Source organism: Leptonotus elevatus, chromosome 7 (assembly GCF_054856555.1).
Source record: "Leptonotus elevatus isolate MCC_2025b chromosome 7, RoL_Lele_1.0, whole genome shotgun sequence".
Taxonomy (NCBI): Eukaryota; Metazoa; Chordata; class Actinopteri; order Syngnathiformes; family Syngnathidae; genus Leptonotus; species Leptonotus elevatus.
In genome coordinates, this window is record NC_141245.1 from 19,698,348 (window position 1) to 19,719,191 (window position 20,844).

At 39.7% G+C, this 20,844-nt stretch overlaps 1 protein-coding gene across 3 annotated transcripts in view; it reads right to left on the bottom strand.

Moving 5' to 3' along the window:
* Window positions 1–20,844, bottom strand: part of cadm1b (cell adhesion molecule 1b) — a 186,266-nt gene that overhangs the window by 17,510 nt on the left and 147,912 nt on the right. For 2 of the 3 annotated variants that reach the window (XM_086080308.1, XM_086080309.1), the window contains 4 exons: window positions 18,526–18,684; window positions 16,712–16,808; window positions 15,352–15,524; window positions 3,033–3,083 (listed from right to left, as the gene is read on the bottom strand). In XM_086080308.1, the coding sequence (XP_085936434.1) occupies window positions 3,033–3,083; window positions 15,352–15,524; window positions 16,712–16,808; window positions 18,526–18,684 (480 nt within the window). The remainder of the gene's footprint in view (window positions 1–3,032; window positions 3,084–15,351; window positions 15,525–16,711; window positions 16,809–18,525; window positions 18,685–20,844) is intronic. The other variant, XM_086080310.1, reaches the window with a different exon arrangement.

The following is a 20,844-nucleotide window of genomic DNA, read 5'->3' on the forward strand; positions in this document are numbered from 1 at the left end:
TACAGCAATTTTGTTTATTATTTTTGAGCATTTACTTTAAAAAATGAAAATAAAAAAACAACAACTTTTTTTTTGGGGGGGGGGTCGGAGCCAATTATTATTATTTTTTTTATGTTTTGCTTTAGGCGTGTGAATTTTTAGTTAATTTTAAATTTCCTTTAACGTCACTAATATTTTTAACGGGCGATTAATGACCACCCCTTACTTACTGTACTGGGGGAATTCCAGTTGCAACACAGTAGACACGTCTACGTCAAAATTTAGCATATATTTGTGGAGACTAGGGTCAAATTGTATTTTACAATTTAAAAAATGTGCACATTTTCACAACTTCATGTTAAAGATGAATGAAAAGAAAAATGCACTGAGCTGTCCCAAAGTCTTACAAATGCAATTATGCCATCTAGTGGCAGAAAAATGACCTCAACACAAATCAATATCACACTTGTTTTTTACAGTACTGTACATCTTTTTAGTCTTAACTTAATTTTCTGAATTACTATGAAATGACTGCATCAATGACTAAATGATGCAGACATATTTCTTGCCGCAACACAGCCAGTTGCCAACATGTTTGGATAAGTCTGATAAATGTTTTTATGTTTAATATGAAACTTATTGCAAGTAACTTTCAAACACATGAAACAAGAAGCACTCTTTTGAAAGGCTGACTTATCTCCCTCCCGAGAGGTTTGCACGCGCGCACAAAAACACCCTTTGAGACCCGACAATTTGAACTCTTTTGAAACTTTTCACAAACATGAAACAACACGGCAGACGCTTATTGTGGCGTTTGCTCCCGCGCTGCAGCGACAAGAAAGAAAGGGGCCTTGTCAACCCAATTCAAAGTCGAGCGCAGACGACACAACAACTGACACTTGACACCGACTAAAAGGCCTTTTTGTGTGCGACATGCTGCTTCATGTGTTTGTGAATGTACGTGTGACAATTGCAAATACGTCTGCACCGTACATACTGGGCGGCCTGTGATTACAAACCCAGCTAGATCTCAGCCGGTGGTGCCCGTGGCGCCACAATGGCCGTTTAATGAAAATTGTGCTTTATGTTACAGCGGGTTTAACTATTTTTGCAGCGTTATGCTGATTAAGGTGCTGCAAAGCAATCTAGCGCCAGCCGGCTTAGCGTGGCCCTTGTGACAGGACGTTTAGAGGAGTCGCGAAATGCGACAAGGCTCAATTACATCCTCCCAGCATGCACTGAATAAATTGCGCTAAATCCCCTTTCGCCTTTCATGATGGTACAACCGGGAAAAAAATAGTTGATGGCTGCGTTTGGAAGAGGAGGGCTCACTGGGAAAAGTGCAGCGTAATACACCGCGGAGTATTAACAGTTTGCATCATCAGCTTGTTAGGGAAAGAGCGAAAAGAAACTGAGAATAAGATGCAAAGAGAATGGAGAGAGAAACCACTGCGTCCAAGAAAAAAAAAAGAACTGAGACAGAAAGCATGACTGCGGGTACCATCCCCGTAGTCTCGTGCTGATTGTTGCTGAAATGATGACAAAAGTTACGCTCCCAAAAAACCCTTTTAATTGTGTGTACTTTTAAGAAAATAACATTTGAAACGAGCAAATTTTGTGTTACAGTAACGCTCTATCACAAATATTTCATGCTATCAACGTAGCAGCCGTTGGCTTGTTTACAGTGCTAATGCTAGCTTACTATTGCAAACCAAGGTGTTTTGTTGCCGGAGAGCGTTCTTTATGACTCGTTTTCACAATTGTTAAGAGCCATATTTGAGAATTAGAAGAATGAAGTTGATTTATTTCCAGTTCTGATTCTCTTTTGCGAGGAGGCTGTGACAATTTTATTTCCAATTGCCTGCTATTTTGTCGTTCAAAGTTGGATATGTTCTCCACTTTAACGCAGGTCCAACCACAATCATACGTTAGCTTAGCAATTAGCATCACTTATCGTCCTTTTCTCGTCATCCATTTGTGAGAATCATCCTCGTCAGAACAGAAGTCGATCTTATTCGTTGCCACGGAGGCGATGATGACCGACTTAGCTCATTGCTAACTAGCTGGTGCAGCAAAAGGAGCATCGAGTTTGCCTCAACGTCCGACTGCTCACTGTAGGTGTCATCCATTTCAGCGAAGCTTTTTGGGACTGTCTTGGTGGTTGATTCTCAGTTTTGCTGAGAAAATGAAAATTCCAATTTTGCGTTTTAAACTGCAATGCAAAATCACAGATTTTTTTTTTAGGAACTATTTTCATATGAATTGTAAATTATTGTCACAAATTTTCAGAAAAAAAAATAAAATTGGGGGGGGGGGCAGGTAAAAGACAGGCAAACATTACATTGGACGATGTTATTTTTTGTTCAGTGAAGATTAAATGTTTTTTTGTGTTTTACATTTTAAAGATGAATTTAGGATTTTCTAAATATCACCGAGTAACATACCGCACTAAAGGCTGGGATATAAAAAGTACTAATCCTTTGAACTTCCATCAGTTGGGTCTCCCGCTACTATTGACCTGTTCTTTAAGCATATTTTCCCCTTTTTTTTCTTCTCAAATGTCACATCGTGGCATATCCAAATACCACCTCCCTGGGCGTCCTCGCCGCATGTGTAGCCTTGACGTTACGTTTAAAACGCGGCTGCTATTAAAAAACATTCAAAGGCAAATCAAACGTACAACATTGCGTGTCGGGCAGGATGGCCAACGATCCGCCTTTCATTTACGTAAATGATTATTGATGTGTTTTTTTTTTCCTGGCCTCAAAAAGACAAAATGTGAGCTATATGTGAGATGTAAAGGGTTTTCTCATATGACGGACGGCTGCGGGTACGCGAGATACAGCTGCAGATGCTGATAAGATAGAAAAGTGCGGGGCTCAAACACACGACTGGGGTGCACTGACGGCACCCTGCTTCCTGTCCTCAATGTCACCCATCAGCGCCTATCTGATGAGAACTGCCTGTCCACAAATAATCATACACGCTCACACACATACAGAGAGGGGCACAGCGGTGGTGGTAGTGGTGGTTGGCGGGGAGGTGTACCGTACCTTGCGTGTTGACTGGGTTGGTGGTGGGTGTGGGGATAGTAGTGGGAGCATCTAGATGAAAAGAGTAAAGAAAAACAAAAAATAAAGAACACGTATAAGAAATACGAAAGCCAAGAGTAAAGAAGACAAAGCCATTGATGACGAGAAGCTGTTCAAACTGACATGATTTTTTTTGAGGGAGCTACGGGTGCGGCGGGTTCATCAGAGGGCAAAAGCTCGGTGGTGGCTAGCTACAGCTAATACAAAAATGCTACGCTTATAGAGGAAGGAAATACTGACGACAAACCTTTTTTTGTTTTTAATTTTACACGTGTATGCTGAACTGTTACCATTACATAGACAGTAAATAATTTTTGAGAATTCATAAATACACATCACATTTTCCCCAATGTTAGCCAACTGGGTTCCTCTGTAATTGCATTAGCAGCTACAAATTCCAAATACACACCAGTACCATACAAAACATAATACGTAAAATAAATCCACTCAATAAATCCCCTACAACCCCAACGCAACAAAAACAAGACAAGAAACAATGAAAACTCCCGGGACATAGCTTATGTTCCAGCTAATAACAATGGTGTCAACTTTAAATCAATGCTAATTATCCGAACGTTACCAGATTAGCGCTGACAACCACATGGGAGGGCGGGAAAACAAGTTTAGTGACAACAATGGAGGATGTCGTGCGTTTCTCTGATAGGCTCTGCAACTTTTGCAGTTGTCAGCTAGCTTCGCGCAAGACAATAGCGGCACGTAATGAGCCGTCTTACAGTCTAATAGATTTCAGTGTCATGCCATTTGTGCTGAGAAAATGTACATTTCCTCAAGCGGTTGATGTCCAAGTTTGTACTGTTTGGATGGTAGCAGAAATAAACGCTGATGGGAATGCCAGAAACCATGGCAGGAAATCATTACAAGTGGCATCGTGTGGGAACGTGTACGGCATCACATTGCGAGCTGCAGTATTTCCTCCCATGTAACAAAAAAAGGTAGCCCAAAAACTGCAAAGTTGTTAAAGCATTTATTTGATATCCTTGATAACCAGCTCCAGGTTTTAGTATGTATTTTTCAGCAGACTAGCAGAACAAATATGGTGTCTTAGTAACGGTTTTTTTTTTTTCCACTGGTAGGCCAAGCTCGTCATGCACTGGTTACTTGGTAACCTGGACCTTATTAGCACAAAAATGCCACTAGTTCTAATAGAGAGCGGACATGTCATACAGAAAAAAAAGTCCATTCTACATAAAACCCCATTACTGTATTCAAATTATTCATGACCATTTCACAGTGCATTATTTTAGCTAACTTTTTTTTATATACCAACAGAGGATCTATTGGTATATAAAAAAAGTTACTATTGAGGTTATACAATCTGACTAGTTAACATTTAGTGCTTCCTAGTAGCACTAGTAGTAGCGCAAGAATACTTTGGACCGGGCAGTGGCAGACCGTACAGTTGAAAGAACTAACAAATAAAAACTAATAACTAATAAAAAAAAACGTATGGCAATTCCGGTGTTTTTATTAGCCAAGGCTGAAAAATATTTTATTTTGAAAAGTGATGTGATTCTCTCTGTTACCTCTGTTTATGATGGACTCTTGACGCATGTCGAGATGCTAATCATCTCGGTCTTGCAACGCTAATATTAAATCCCCAAGCTAGCAAAATGAGTAAAAAACAGATGAAGGAAAGTTTCTTTACAATGGGGAAAAGGCCCAGTGATAAGACAACACAAGAAGAAAAAGAAAGCTGCATTTTACACAGACAATATAAGTATTACAATATATATAATATGATTTGAAAATATTAATTTACGGCGACAGGTGATTCCCACTCACGATAAGCGGCGCTTGATTTAGCGTCATGGTGAGTTATAATCATGGAATGAATATTTGTTCGCGGCGCCTTGTTATGTTGGCGTATCTCAGCAGGATGCTGCTAATGTAGCTACATAAAAAAAAAAAGTGGCCACATTTGCTGTTATATCTACAAAATACACAAGTCTGAGTTTTGCTCATATAATTCATGGTAAGTAATTAATAGTGACCATGTTAAAGCATAACATACACAGTGCATGCGTATTTGTTGTTGTAGCAGTTAATTAATCAGCCAACCCTTACAGACCCCCCCCCCCCCCCCCCTACCGGTTGCCGGTTTGCGAAAGTTACAGACTTGTATGAACCGGTCCGAGGCGGAAAATAGATTGGGGGACCACTGAACTAGTTGCACAGTTTTGCCTGACCAGTAACATGTTGTTCTACTAGTATACCAAAGTTGTTCCGCTAGTGAGGACAAAGTGTTGTTTTACTTAGCAGTCGTGGAAACAAACATTAGTAGCAAGACTACTAGTGTACTAAAGTTCCCTAGTCGTACATTTATATTTCTTAAGGCAATTCAGAGCCCTACTAATGCACACAAATATCATACAGAAGGTGATGGAATACATGACTAGTAAAGCACAGTTGCCCTGCGACTGCGCCCGACTCCTGAATGACTGACTTTACTGCAGCTTACTGACTTATGACTCTTGTTTCCATGTACCGTATATCCTTACGACTGACCATATGGCCAAAGCGCAAGGTGAATTGTCTTACTAGTGACTAGTCAAGGATATATCAAGGATATTGAATTCATCTGCACGACTTACCATATGGTCCATCTCTCGAGTCAAAATGCACATTTCTGTAACGCACGTCATGCTGTTAACATGACGTGTCGTACTTCCCGCTCTTTCAAATTAACCACGCGTAACAAAGCCTAGTTCAATATCACCGTTTCCCACCGTCTCGCCGGGTAATTAAGTCGAAGCACCGATGAAACCGCCGAGGCGTCGATTAAGACTCGGTCGCTAACTGGCAAACATCACGGGAAAAAGACGGACGTCAGAGGGCGATTGAGGTAAGCGGTGGCGCCGACGGGGGGCCGCGAGGTACCTCATCAGGAGGATATATGGTGAGGCTGGGGGAGGCAAAGATAAGCGCGACCCCTTGCTGCGGGAGAGTCACAGCGGGGGGAAATTGGCTGGCCGTCTCCCCGCGCTCTTGCTCTCTGCATTCCATCAAAAGACAGCAGCAGGGGAGCGCACACTTCCAAACTAATGATAAAACATCAAGGATGGTGTAATGCTGCCGCCGGCGATGGAGCGTACGGTGGCGGTGGCGGTGGTGGTGGCGGTGGCGGGGAAGGTATCATGGGATCGTGGCGAGATTCTCCTCTGACAGCATTTGAAGAGGAGGGTGAGCTCCATTCCGCCCCCGGTGACCGAAGGTGGTCTGATAGCAGAAATGTCAGCATGTGGAAAAAGGGGAAATTGGCCATTCAGGAGTTGAGGGTCTTCACAAAGGCCGTGATAGGATGTGGCGCATATAATATCAAGGCAAACAGGAATTCTCCATGGGCAATTTTCCAGGCTGGATGACTTGGAGCCTGTGCATTATGAAGGCACACGTGTATGAGTGTATTTGTGGATGAGGCCGGATTTCCAAACACTCAAGAAAAGATAGAATTTGACCACCAAGTCAAACAAAGCTGTGAAATTTGTTTACATGCAACACAACTCCTACTTGTATTTGTTTTCGTTTGGTTTGGACATTATAGATATGATGCGGTTGGCTGGGCTTTTCAAATGCAGCGCACTGCATTCAAGGCTTGTTTCAAAAGCGACATAGGACGAATTCAAGGGAACAAAATCAAATACAGCAACATCTTACGCCATGTTCAAAGTAGGGATGTAATGATATCCAAACGTCATGATATGATAATGAGCACGATATTGTGGGGAGGACGGCGATTTAAAATATTGTAAAAAAAAAAAAAAAAAGAGCTCATACCAAAAAAAAAAGCTTTTGTTCATAAAAACAATGCACATAAACAACATAAATCTCTAATAACAATTCATATTCAGGCACTTACTTGCTATATTGACTCGATTCACAAGCATATTACATTCCCCTTCATCTAACAATTTACGTGGATTTTAAACATAGAAGGGCCAAAACATGCCGTATGAAAATTAAACGGCACTAAAAAATTAGCCACCACAGGGTGCTAGAACTGCACAAATGCAAATCAATTTGGCATTTTTAACAGATGTGCTGCTTTTCATATCGCGACATGACGGCGACGACATTGTGGCAGTTTTAATATCGCAATATCACAATATTGCCGTTATCGTTACATCACTAGTTGAAAGGTAATCTGACGAGAACTGTGGCTATGTTAAATGGGATTTTGTAGATTTCAAATAATAATAATAATAATAATAATAATAATTCAGTTTACATTTAAATCTGATCTGGATGAAACTTGGCTTTACAAGATATTCTTTCGAACACACAAAGCTAATTGGGTTTAAATTGGACAATATTAGAAAGAGATCAACCAAATTGGAAATTTATAATTATAAATTGGTCATTTATCAAATATTTGTATTTATTTAATTATTTAATATGATTTATTGTTATTGTGTTCATTAGATCTTCTAATGATGTGATAAAAAAAAAAGATGAACACAAGTAAACCAATATAAAATAAAACTAAAAAAGCATTTTGTTTTCCCAAAAATATTTTAATTGTGATTTGGATTTTAAAAAAAAAAAAGAGAGAGAGAGAGATTCAATGATCAATTGACATTCATACAACACATTACTAATTTACCTACCTACTTCCTACCAACTTATCTACATACCTACCTTGAACGGTGTCCCACAGGGATCACTCCTCGGACCTCAAACATTAGCACAACAATGTTATTTTAACAACGTTTCATCACTTACAAAATGTCACACTTATCTACGTAGAGAAGCCTGAGGTCCGGTTATATTGCTGCATTGCAGATTCTACTCAACCATTTATCCATCCGTACATCAGTTGTGCTGACAGTTTTTCCACATGATGAAAATCGTAACACCCTTGAGCGCTGTCTGCACATCCAACGTAAATATACAGCCAATCTTTGACTTTTGCTCCGTGGAGGATTAACAGGTCAAAGAAGTCAGCGTCGGGATAAACAGTGAGCAGGCGATGGCAGCATGGATGTGAATTATAGGAGCAGAAAGAGAGAGAGGGAGGGAAGATGCCTCTCTGTCTGTCTCTTCTTTCCTATGGTGCAGAATAGCATGACAAACGTCCGCACACAATACAACAGGACTTGATTTGATGTGCGCGCGCACACACACATCTGAATGGGCAGGCGCACAATGAAAGGTCATCACTTCTAACAAAATAGTGTGAGGAATCAAAAAGCGGGGAAAAAAAACGCTATTGAATATCCTATAGTTTTGATATACACTCAACAACGTTACAACTGTTGGGAACTCATCAAGAATTCATCAAGTGGAAGTCAAATAAGAATCCAGAACTCAAACAAAAACAGTGTGCACCTGGCAAAAACGAAATGGTCGTATGACAAACCTAAAAAGTGGTATCACTATATCCTCTCTTTGTCTGGCTGTCTGCCTGTCAGAGTAAATTTAACTCTATTTCGAGTGGGTACCAAATAGACCCGGTTTTAGAGTAACATTTACACAAAATAAAATAAAATAAAAGTCACTCACGACCTTCAGCCTGGGAGAAAGCCGATCTACTCGCTGAGCCATGCAGCTCCTGCTGTTTGTTAGTATATCGCTCGTGTCAGCTGGAATCTTCCCAACTCTAGAGGGACCAAATATTTATAAAGACCAAAACATTGTTTTTGGTCTCTTGGAGATAAGCAAACACTAGGAGGGGCAGAGCTAAGGTGGTAGTGTGGCACTGTCCTAAAGTGAAGGTCATGAGTTCGTTCGTCAACCCTTGAGTGGCTTTTATTAAATTTTAAATTTTCTATTTTTCTAAGTGCAAATATTAGCCTACTCTAAAACTGAGTCTGTTTGGTCCCATTTTAAATAGAGTCAAATTGACTATAGAATTTATTGTGTACCTACCTATCTCTCCCTGAGTTCAGATGAGAGCATCCACATTTCATCCAAAAATAAATAATAATAATAAAAAAGGAATACCAGATTCTCATTTTTTCTTGAGGAGGAAATCTAAACAAATCGATGGTTTACTCACTCAGAATGCTGGCCACATGGGGATAACTCCTAAGAAAAGGGCCAAATGACCACCAGAAAGACAATAGGTGTCCAAATAGAAGCTTGGCAGCCCAAAGCATAATGGGGGTATTGGCAAAGTGGCTAAAGAGAGTCTGACCGACCTCGGCGGTAACCCCAAAGTGGCGCATGCTGTGAAAAATAATTGGATAAGTGGCTGCAAGAAGACACTTGCAAACAAAAGACAACAAAAAGACATCAACTTAAAAATGTCAATTTGAGCGGACATGATAATGAAATTAATGGCGGACACGCCAAGTGGCGTTTGCAAAAAGGGAGACAACGCGGGACAAGGTTATCACACGAGGGCCAATCTGCAGTGCACAAACACACTAATTAAGCCGCTGTAGCGGGCGTGATTACTCTGGGACAACAAAGCCTCGCACGGACCACAACATGATTTGGGATGGCATTAAATCCTGCGCAAAAAGAGGAGTGGGAGTCGCAGACATAATTATAAGCGGCTATGAGTACCTTTTTACCAATCTCCCGTGACTCATTAGAAAGCGGCTGAAGCTGCGAGGGAGACGCTGTTTAATGGAAATTGTTAAAATATGTGCAGAGCGAGTCGCTAATTGAAGAGACAACAGGGCAAGGAGGGCGCAGATGCAGATCCTAGATGCAAAAAAAAAATGTCTGGACTAAGAACACCTGCTTCTAATGGCCTTTTCCTCACTGCAACATTGTTATTTTCATTCTGATTTTTAAAAAAAAGAGCGATTCCATGATCGAGTGGCATTCATGCAACCCGTTACTAATTTACCTACATACTTCCTACCAACCTATCTACATATCTACCTTGAACGGTGTCCCACAGGGATCACTTCTCTGACCCCAAACATTGGCACAACAAATATAATTTTAGTAACATTTCATCCCTTATAAAATGCTCATAATCAATCACAATAAATACATAAATAATAAATATAATATAAATTAAATTTAAAAAAAAAAATCTGAATTCACGTTACCCTGTAATGTGAATTCAGATATTTTCTCTTAAATACATAATACAAGTTTGAAGATAATCGCTGGAAATGTGCAAAGATTGAAAACTATACAGTAGTAAATAGTGGGTATGAAGCATTGAACTGTATTTGACCATACGCGGAGCGCTTTGTTGTCGGCCGTGAGCTCGCGAGCTTAGGGAGAGAAGTTGCAAGAGCCAGGAAGAGCAAGTCAAATGTGGACAGGGAAAAGACCCCGATGACCCGGTGGGATATATTCCAGACACCGGAGGCTTTAAGTGGATGTAAGAAGGCATAAGAAGGATGCTTGTTGTTTTCCAGGTCAAAGAAGTGTTATTTGATTGGCTTGGGTTTGGGTTCAGCCTCTTGTTACATACTTTTTTAATAACCATTCAAATTTGGCTGGGGTTTTTCTCTGTAAAATTTACAGAACATAAAAAAATGAAGCCAAGATATGACTAGATAGCTACATCAAATGACGTCTGGCGAAATCAAAATAGTTCAACAGTTTTTAAATTCTACGTACTGTACATTATTTTGCAGACTAAAAATGCAATAGTAATAACTTGAGGACAAAATACACCACAGCAGAGCAAAACAACCATCTATGATCTAAATGTGCTCCGCAGTTCTTACAGGCAAACATAATAATAATAATAATGATAATAATATTAACAATAATAATAATAATTACGAAAAAACATCCAGGGAAATCTCTGTCTTGAAGCAGCAATTAAAAAAATATATTGTACAAACTGTGTAACAGTGTACGATCCCTCTATGTGGAAACAAATCTCGCTTTGTCCAAAGATGTACTTTTTGAAAACAAACCTACAGTCACTGCTTTTCATAAGCAAAAAAAGAAGAAGCAAGATTACCGCATTAACAAAAACTAGGCAGTGCTGAAATACTTCCTGTTTTGCTCTTCTTATTTCATATACTATATACAGTGTCAAACTAAATTGTGCCACCATCTAGTGATCAAAGGTGGAATTACACCTAAAACAAACAAGACTTAGACAGAAATAGTTATTATCTGTACAAAAAAAAATAAAAAATCGCTTAATAGCAGGACCCCAAACCTGGGCAGCATGATGAAGGGGGGCTTACTGAATTAACAATTTGATATACACCAGTAAGTCCTCTGCATAGGCATCTTTACACAAACTGTAATGTTCAATGCGGAGACCCAAAAGACAGCTTTGCTAACTTCACTGCAGGATTAACTTCTCAAAAAGCACCAACTATCTGCGAGAGTAATTACCGGAATACTGAATGCTTTTCACCTGGGAGATTTGGATTAGCGAGGTACTATTGAATGTGTGTGCGCGCGTGTGCGTGCGGAGGCCAAGGTATGAGATGTGCCTCGTACCCACCAAGGCTGTTCTCTTCCAACACGTTCAGACAAAAAAGAAGTAAACTGACAACAGCATTCACGCTCAACCATTCACACCTCCGGAAGGTCATTTCAGAAAAACATCTGTAAAGTTTGGGCTTCTTTGGCTTCCTCTGCGTCCATGTCCTTCACACACACCACTCAGATATATTTCTCAGTTTTATAAACACGCTCTGCTTTCTTGGTGTGAACATTTGAACCAGAAAAAAAAAGAAAAAAAATCCAAGGACTTTTTTCTTCTTTTTTTTCTTGGCCAGTGTACTTTAAGTGAAAACGAAAATTGCAAATACTCTTCAGCCCTGCTTGTCATGCGACATCTACCATAACAGGCCCTTGCACATCGTTTAAGTTGTCTTTAGACATAGTGAAGCAGCATGACGCTCAATGTCCAAAGTCAATTTTGATGTCAAAAGAAACAATTGCATATATCATATATGATAAGTAATTGTATGAGGGATCAAAGTTCCTGGGATAGTAATAAGGCCTTATGTCAAGAAACTCAAGACAACTTTACAAGAAGACCTCAATTTTCGCATGCCGTACGATTTGGTTTTGAAACTCTTTGACGAAGATAAGAAACAACAGAGAACACAAACAAAATAGGCCAAGTCCCTCTTTATGACGTTGTTCATATTCTATCAGCAGCCTTCAATCAAGATAAAAGTCATGTTCAACGTTTGTCTATTTTTATTCATTTTAATTTATTTCACATTGGTTATTAAATGTTAAACCATAGTTATACTCTATGAGATTAGTTAATATTTGTGGGTGTCTGGAACAGATTAATTGCGTTTACATTATATCCTGTGGGAAATATTGCTTCAGTTTTCATACGCTCCAGTTTTGCTTAGACTTTTTTTTTTTTAAATCAAAAATCAAAGTTTTTACTTTAACTTTAACTTCCTTAAATGGACTAATCCATGAAAGATGGATTTCCATTCTTTGTCGCACTGCTATGTGTACGTTCTTGTGGTTTGGCTCCAACTCCTGGTATGTCCAGTGGTGTAGTCCAGGGTATACGCGGGTTCACGGAGTATACCCACTTCTTTTTCAGTCAATATTGCGTATACCCACTTTTAAATCCCCCCCGATGCACATCGTTCAGCCACGGCCTTCCCTCCTCTGCCTCTAATTGGCCTACAATGATTAGATTGGCTAACCTTTTGGCATGAAGACTGATGAGCCAATCAAAGGCAGAGCAGGGCGGGTCATGCCGAGGAAAACTATCCTTCAAATGCTCCCCTGAGCCACAACGGTGACCCAGAAATTTAGCTCAGGTAAACCGATTTGCCCTCGTACATGGGATACTTGATCGCGAGGTGGGTTTGATTCCCGGGGTACGTGCTCTAGTTAAGTTTTACAGTTAAGTATCGGCAAATTAAAACACAAGAATGGGGACAAATAGTTTAAGATTCGGCCCAAAACGATATTGAAGTCTAACCAGACTGTTTTTCACTATTTTTTGTCCATTATTCACTAAATATTGTAATTTGTATTATAACATATAGTTTAATTACATTTGACATTATTTCAGGCTGCTTGTGTTACCAAACTATTCTTAACAGGTCAGGATATCGGTCATTTTATTATTGTGAGCAAGTACAAGTACAAGTGACATTTCACCCTTTCTAAAAAGAGGACGTTTTTCTGGACTACTTTAAAAACAAAGAAAACAAAACGGGTGAAAATCGAGAGTGTACCGACTTCTCCAGGGGCCGCTACACCACCGGCTATGACCATGAACGGGATGAGCGCTATAGAAAATGGGAGACAAATGAAGTGAGTAAAAGTAAAAAAATATTTGAATGCTACCAACTATGAATGCCTTCTCAAGGACAGATAGTGAATGACTCTCCCTTCTTTTAATTTACAGACACCGACGACTTCTTCACAAGCTCCTTTGCTAAAAACCTGCCAGCTACACAATTGGCGAGACAGCCGAGACACGGGGGTGAAAAAAAAAACCTTTTCATTTATGTGCACAAATGCACATTTTCAACAGCTGTCATCATAATTTGCTGGCGGGCCAGATAAACAAACCGTAACATTGTTGCTTTTTGACAATGGCTGTCAAGTCGACTTAAATGAGGCGGCCGAGCACAAATCATAACAATATCATTGTCGTGAAAGCTGCAATCAGATCTCATAAAAGCTAACAGACGGCCTGTGCTCGACAACAGGTTTTTGCTTTTAAGACCACGCGGCGCCTTCGCCTCACACCTCGCTGTTTGAATAAGAGCGCCGTGCTCGGCGCCCAAATCTCACAATCTCCCTCAAAATGCAATACATATATATATATATATATATATATATATATATATATATATATATATATATATATATATATATATATATATATATATATATATATATATATATGTTTGTCAGTGAGGTCAAGTTCATTCAGATAACAACTGCTTTTTAAAAGTGAAAATGACTTAAAAGTGAAAATGTTAGCAAGGTTTAAAAAAAAAAAAAAAAAGAGCAAACAGCTGGATGATCATATTATAGGAAAATACCGATTTCCCTCAAATAGTCGAGCTCCCTCTAACAGTCCGTCATCTATTGAGGAGAAATTAACACCTCAAATACATGGAAACGCCTCCTCAGTCTTCACATAGATATTAAATATACCCTCCTCTATGTTAGTTTGTCAGACGCAGCAATTGTATGTCCACGAACTTCGTTTTCGAACCGCAATGTTCTCAAAATTGAGCCACCACAACGTGGACATTCCCCACAACGCCACTAAAATGTGATCGTCATGTTCAATCTTAAACAAACCCAAACTTTGTGAATCACCTTGTCGGAGCACTTATTACTGATACCAAACAAGTAACGCCATCTCGTCACAATTGTAAACACGTTGACATCAAAACATTATGTAACAACCGTGAAATATGTGAGCGCGCAAAGAGAATCTTCAAAGCCGAAAGCTCAAAACTGTCTTCTTTTCCCCACACACGGGGGAATATAATGTGCAGTGCCATCAACATATGTCATAAAAATGACAATAAAATGCTGTGTTTTTCTACAACACACATATTGCGTTTGTCAATATACTTGTCAGCTGCTGGTACAAAGCCATTTGACAAGTAATCCTTCAGTGCTTTACTTACTGCATTGTAGTTTTCCACAGACATCTTGAAACATAAACCCCACAAATGTCATCCCAACATCGAACTCCCAAACTCTCGCACCTACACCCAACCCACAAACTAGAGTTCCTGACACTTAACTCTTACCTGCAAAATCCCGACTCTAACTCCGAACTCTAACTCTAACCTTAACCCCCAGTCCATAACTTGATCCCCCAAAGCCAAGGTCTAACGCATAATCCCGAACCTGTGCCCATGCCAGCTCCACATTTGTCATCCCCTTTGCCCTAACCTGAACAAGAATTAAAATGACAGTAAAATCACTTGGTTTCTATCTGAGTAGAAATACGGTAAGTGGAAACCAGAAACGGAGTATTAGTGACCTTCAATTTTGATACAGCTTTTATGAATCAGCTGATGAGTATGCAAGGTATGTCAGAAATTGGTTCCACGAAAGCTATATTACAAACCCCAAACCACAAGTTTCGCCATGCTCTGAGCATCTGACAGTTCCTGGACCGAGAAGAAGCTCCCCTATCTTGGCCCTGTAAGATTTTTGGATGACATCGAGACAGACATGACGACAGAGCTATGGAATTGAAAAAGTGCATGATGATGTTCCCGGAGAAGTGCGTCAAACCCAAGGGAATGACATTAAAGAGATGACTCTGGGTCCCAATCCTTGAACTTTTATGACACAACTCATACTCTGCTTGTTACACAATTGAATCGTGATTCAACAATGCGGCGCGGCGCCTACTCACCGTACACGTAGAGGATGTAGTCGTCGTAGGCCTCGCCCACCGCGTTGGAGGCCAAGCAGCGATACGTGCCATTGAAGGACTTATTGAGGTTCTCGATGTACAGGTCCGAGCCGGTGACCACGGCGTGAGGCGGCACGTCCTCCTCCACCCTCAACCAGTTGACCTGATGAGGACTGTGAACACATGTGCACGGGGAACTTAAAAACAGCTTGATATTGAGAGTCATATTGAAAAAAGCCAATGGAAAAAGTGGGCCGATTATCGGTTTGACGGTTCACTGTGGTTTTCGAAACGTTTCAATAACTGCTAATACTTGCTGTCACGGGTCACTAGAGCTGCTCTAGCTGTTATTAAAGCCGTTGTAAGCAGGGCACACAATGATTGGCTGCTTACAAAGTTGAGTAAACTGCGCTACGTCTTTTTGAAGTGAATTGTCTCCAATGATCTTTTTTCTTTCCTCCTTCTCAGCGAGCAGAAGCCTGAGGGGTGGGCAGTTACACACAGGGAAAGAGGAAGAGGGAGGGAGCAGACAATGATGCCATTGATGTTTTGTTTTTTTCTCTGTTGATTAATGTGCATTGTCCTAAAATCTAAAAACAAAAAAATTGTGCCAATGGTTACTAGTTTGCCCAAAGGACAACATTAGTAGCCCACGGGTCGGTTCTAAAAAAATGATTACCAGTGATGGGACGCTGTGACTTACTAAGAAGAATTAAAACAAAAGAAGAATGTTAACATTTATTTATTTATTTATACATACTTAACATGGCCCATGTTTCTTCTGTACCTGATATTCTATATTTTGGAGTTTCTATGTACCCAAATATTTTAAAAATGACATTTTAAAGCTCTAATTTGACACTCTAAGAACAGTTGGGTCGAAAGTAACCCAATTATGTGGTTCAAAATTGGACCGTTCCACTTTATGGGTTAATTTGACCCAACTTTCTGGGTTGTTTTATACAAAATGGACCGATGTTTTTTGACCCGAGTATGTAAGTAAAGAATCTGACCATTATTTATGAATCGTTTTACGCTGAAAGACCCATTTCTTGCCTCAAAGTTGGGTCAAATCGACCCAAGTAGAGGATCGGTCCATTTTTGTTCTTAAGAGTGTAATAGCACAATGTAACATCGGCTCATGCCTAATAGCAATGACATTATTGTGAATATAGTCGAAGAAACCGTCATCAGCAATACACCATGAAAAACGTTGTACAGAAACAGCTGTCATAAAAGTATACAGATTTGGGTATTTGACGTTTGTGTAACAATATCGTGCCGTAAGTGAAAACAATACGGTACGTGGTGACTTGGATTTTTGTCCCAGCCCTCACGTGCACCGCGCATGTGCACTCACTGTGGTTTTCCTCCCGCAATGCACGTCAGATCAAGATTGTCGCCCTCTCGAGTTAATCCTTCGGGATACGTCACCACAATCTTCACTTCAGGTTTATCTGAGAAATAAAAAAAAAAGACAGTTATTGACTTGTATCGTATACTCTTAACAAGGCTGGCCCTTTTTACTGCCTCTCCTACCTGCAGCCAAAACTGAAATAAAATTATTATTGCACTCGAGACGTGGAGGGGAAGCAACTGGAGCAAAATCCAAAATAGCCAGGAGTGAAACGTGGTGCAGGATGAAAAGGATTATCCTATGTGCACATTTGACATCTACTCAGCCTATAGTAGCTTACAGCAAAAATGATTTCTCTCCCCTTATCAACGCATGCCAAAGATTACCCAAATGTCAAGCACTTCCCGTCAAGCTTTCTGTTTTTCCTTGAAAGGTCAGATGAAGAAAGTGGACGAAAATGAATATTCGACACCGCCTACAATAGGGTGACTTAACCTTTCAGGTGCGCTGCGGCAGTCCGATTCATCAGCCGCACTTAATCAGACAACCGCCATAAGCTATCAACGGCACCATCTCGTAGCTGCTGAGGAGCATTTCTATAAATAGACATTAACTTAGCTCATTAGTTTAAGATAAGTCACTTTTGGTAATCATGATTGGGGAAAGGATGGAATGTTTTTACAGCCAAGTATTCTAGTGATTTTTCCCATCCATTAATCAAGTAATAGGATCAAATGTTACAATTGATCTCTGCTTAGCAACATGTGGATTTTTTTTAAAATCTGTAAATACACATTATTAACTCCCAGCCATTTTCACTGAAGCAACCCCCTTCGCTCCCAGCTGTTTTACTGGATCTTGACTGATTTTGCAAGGCCCACATGATATTGTGTTCTATTGCTATAAAAACATGGAACCTACCAAAATAAAGAGTCTCTTCTTTCATCAGGAAAAAAAAGTACATTTATATCTGTTTCCATTTTGCAGCAATTAGCATAAGAATATAGCCAAACCTGTTGAAAACACTCGGGAAAATATATTTTTTGCAACATGGCCCTGGTTGATCTCTTATACTCTGCTGCCACCTGCTGGCCGTTTTTTGTAATATTGCTTCAAGGGACCTCTTCAGGTCAGAGGCTGCATCAAAGCCTTCTGTATGCTCTCTCTAGAAAAAAAAGAAAAAAAAAAGAAAAGCCTTCTGTATGCTCTAGCATAAAAAAACAACAACATAAAAACGTATAAATATGTTTTTGGGACCATGGCAATATTTGTTTTAAAAAATCCAAAATTTTGAGGTTTTGTTTTGACAATATTAAGATTCATACAAGTGCTAAAATCAATGAAAAATGGTAATGATTAACGAAGGATGCGATGCGATGGTGAGAGACAACTGTGCCTAACGTATATCTTCCATTTTTACACATGTAAAAAGAAGATTAGATGACATGGTTATTGTAGTCAACAAAAACTAACAAAATAAACAAAAACTGTCCTTTTAAATAAACTAAATAAACCAATTGAGAAACTGATTGTCATACATAAGCTTACAAAACAACCTAACAAAACTGCTTTAAAAATGAATTCAAACCAACAGAATTAAACATTAAAACTACAGCAAAATGAAGCATCTTTGAAAAATAAAAACTAACAAACCTGCTCTAAAAACTAATTTAAAAAATATATATGTCAAAATGAAATAAAAATTATCATGAAAAAATTGTTATAACCCGGGTATGGAAACGTTTTTGCATTATCCATAACTTCATGTATACCGTATTGCAGTGCAGTTTGCCATTATGCAGTTTTAAGATACTCACATAACACTTCCAGGTTCCTTTGTGCCAACAGGTCGCTCGCGGCCGGGTGGTCGATAACGCAATCCACCGGCATGCCGTCGTCCTCTTTGGTGACTAAAAATCGCACGCGGCTGGTGACAGTAAACATCCGGTCATACGTTTCCTCCACCGTTGTTTCTCCTGGAAAGAAGGGAGAGGTGGAAGCTAAGTCGTACATTGTTACAGTAAAAGTACTTTTGACTTTTTTTTTGTCAAAATAGGCTTGCTACTTCTTCTACCCTCTCAGAAGATGACAAAGCATAAAAAAAAAAAGATGTTAATAGCAAGAGGTAGTCATCTTGATTGATTGAGATTTGGGGGAGATATGAGGTGGAAAAAACAGGAACGGTAAAATGGAAATACGTGAACCAGGGAGCATAATGGCGGCAGAAGAATCGGAGAAGTAAGATCGTTCCTATCCAAGAGAATTGTTTGATGTCGTTGGCTTCAAATTTGATTTGTGACGAATGTGATATGTCTTGTGGCAGACCCCCCCCCCCCCCAAAAAAAAGTCAGTTCACAATACTATGCAAGTTAATAAAAATCTATCAAAGCGGGCACTGTATGCGGTATATCCGATAGTAGACTTGCTTCTAAATACATTAAACATGTTAGAAGATAATTGCTACGTGGTAGGAATGAACGAATGAATACTGTACATATGAATTGTGGAGATACAGCGTCAAACTTTCTTTTACTCATTGTGTGTTCCTGATTTTTGGGGCATGGCAAAAATGGCTGCCCAGTGACGTAGTTATGTTAGTTTTTCATAGTTTGGCTGGTCCTGCGACTTATAGTTGTGACTTATATGTATTAAAGTTAGCTTGGACTTGCACACAAAAAGACAGTCGCGAGGAGTCATAATTGGGATATGAAACTTCCGCTTCTTACTATGGAAAAGTATTTCTTTTTAGCTTAAAATTGCTTCCCTTCAGGTGAAGAATTGGCAACCGCCCCCCATAAAAGAAGAAGAAATAGAAGAATAATAAAAAATAAAAAGAAGTACTCATGGCAACTAATGTGTGACGACTGTCACGTATACAGCTAGCTCGCTAGTTTAGCATGCGACATCCGCTACAACAAGGATTTATTATTTACAGTACCAAAAGGTGATAAAAAAATTGAACAGGTTTGTAACTTCGGCCACAACGCCATTTTAAACTAAAAAGAAAAACGTTTTCGTATATGTTACAAGTGGTAGTTTTGAATCCAGCCAGATCTGGTTTGCTGCCATAAACACAATTAGGGAAGGGCGCCAGTCCGAAACAGATGCTTGTCATATTTATTGATATCCCGATTTTAAGTGGCTAACATTACGTTACGCTAGCTAGCATAATGTAATGCTAACTTTAGGATCAAGCTTGATTCTCAGGTAGTTCCGTAGCAAACTGCTAAAAGATTTTTTTTAAGGCTGTCGTTGCACAAACTATATTCGGCAGGTTGATCGTGATGAGCACATTTAATGGTATTTATATTCAATTTTGGAAGTATAGAGGATTTTGACGCGATTCTTAAAGGAGCATTTGGATCATATGTAAAAGCCTGATAATGAGTGCTCTTTACAGCGTGAAGGTAGAGCGTCGTTCGGTGTGGGGTGTGGGTGGGTGTGGGTGGGGGGCAGTAATCTGCCGTCCATTCGGCCCCGCGGTGCTGTCGGAGGGGGGCTTTCATTGGGAGAGCATTACAATGCCACGGGGGCAGCGCATTAGCCGCAGTGCTGAGTGCGACGCTTTACTCGCACTTAATGAAGTGGGGAAATAATTACGCCACCCCACTCTGACCCGCGCGGCACTCCCATTCCAACGCGGTCACAAGGCGAGCCCCCAGAGGACTCAAAACAGTTGATGATGATGCCAACACACACTTACAATATGGATGGATGTTAATGTAACACACACCAGCCCACCGAAGACCTGCCTCTGGACCTCATGCACTGAGATTTGCAAATGGTCAATGCGCTTGAGGGCTATTACGAATACAACATGTAATAACACACAGAAATCAATTGACTCTTTCTGCTTCATTGCAAAAGCTCACAGCGAGGCATTAATTGCTTAGACAGTTTAAGTATGATTATGTGCAAAAACAACCACCGTAATTAGTAGAACAATGACATATTGTCAGGGCATTGTTAAATGATTAAAAATGTTAACACATAGCAATATATGGACGGGTGACGTTCCTTTGGTGATATTTGAAAAAGATTACCGGTAGTTTTCACTCATAATAATTTGGGACAGAGTTAATTTAGGTAATTAGAAATATTGATTTTATGTTTTTTTTTCTAATTATTTCAATGTT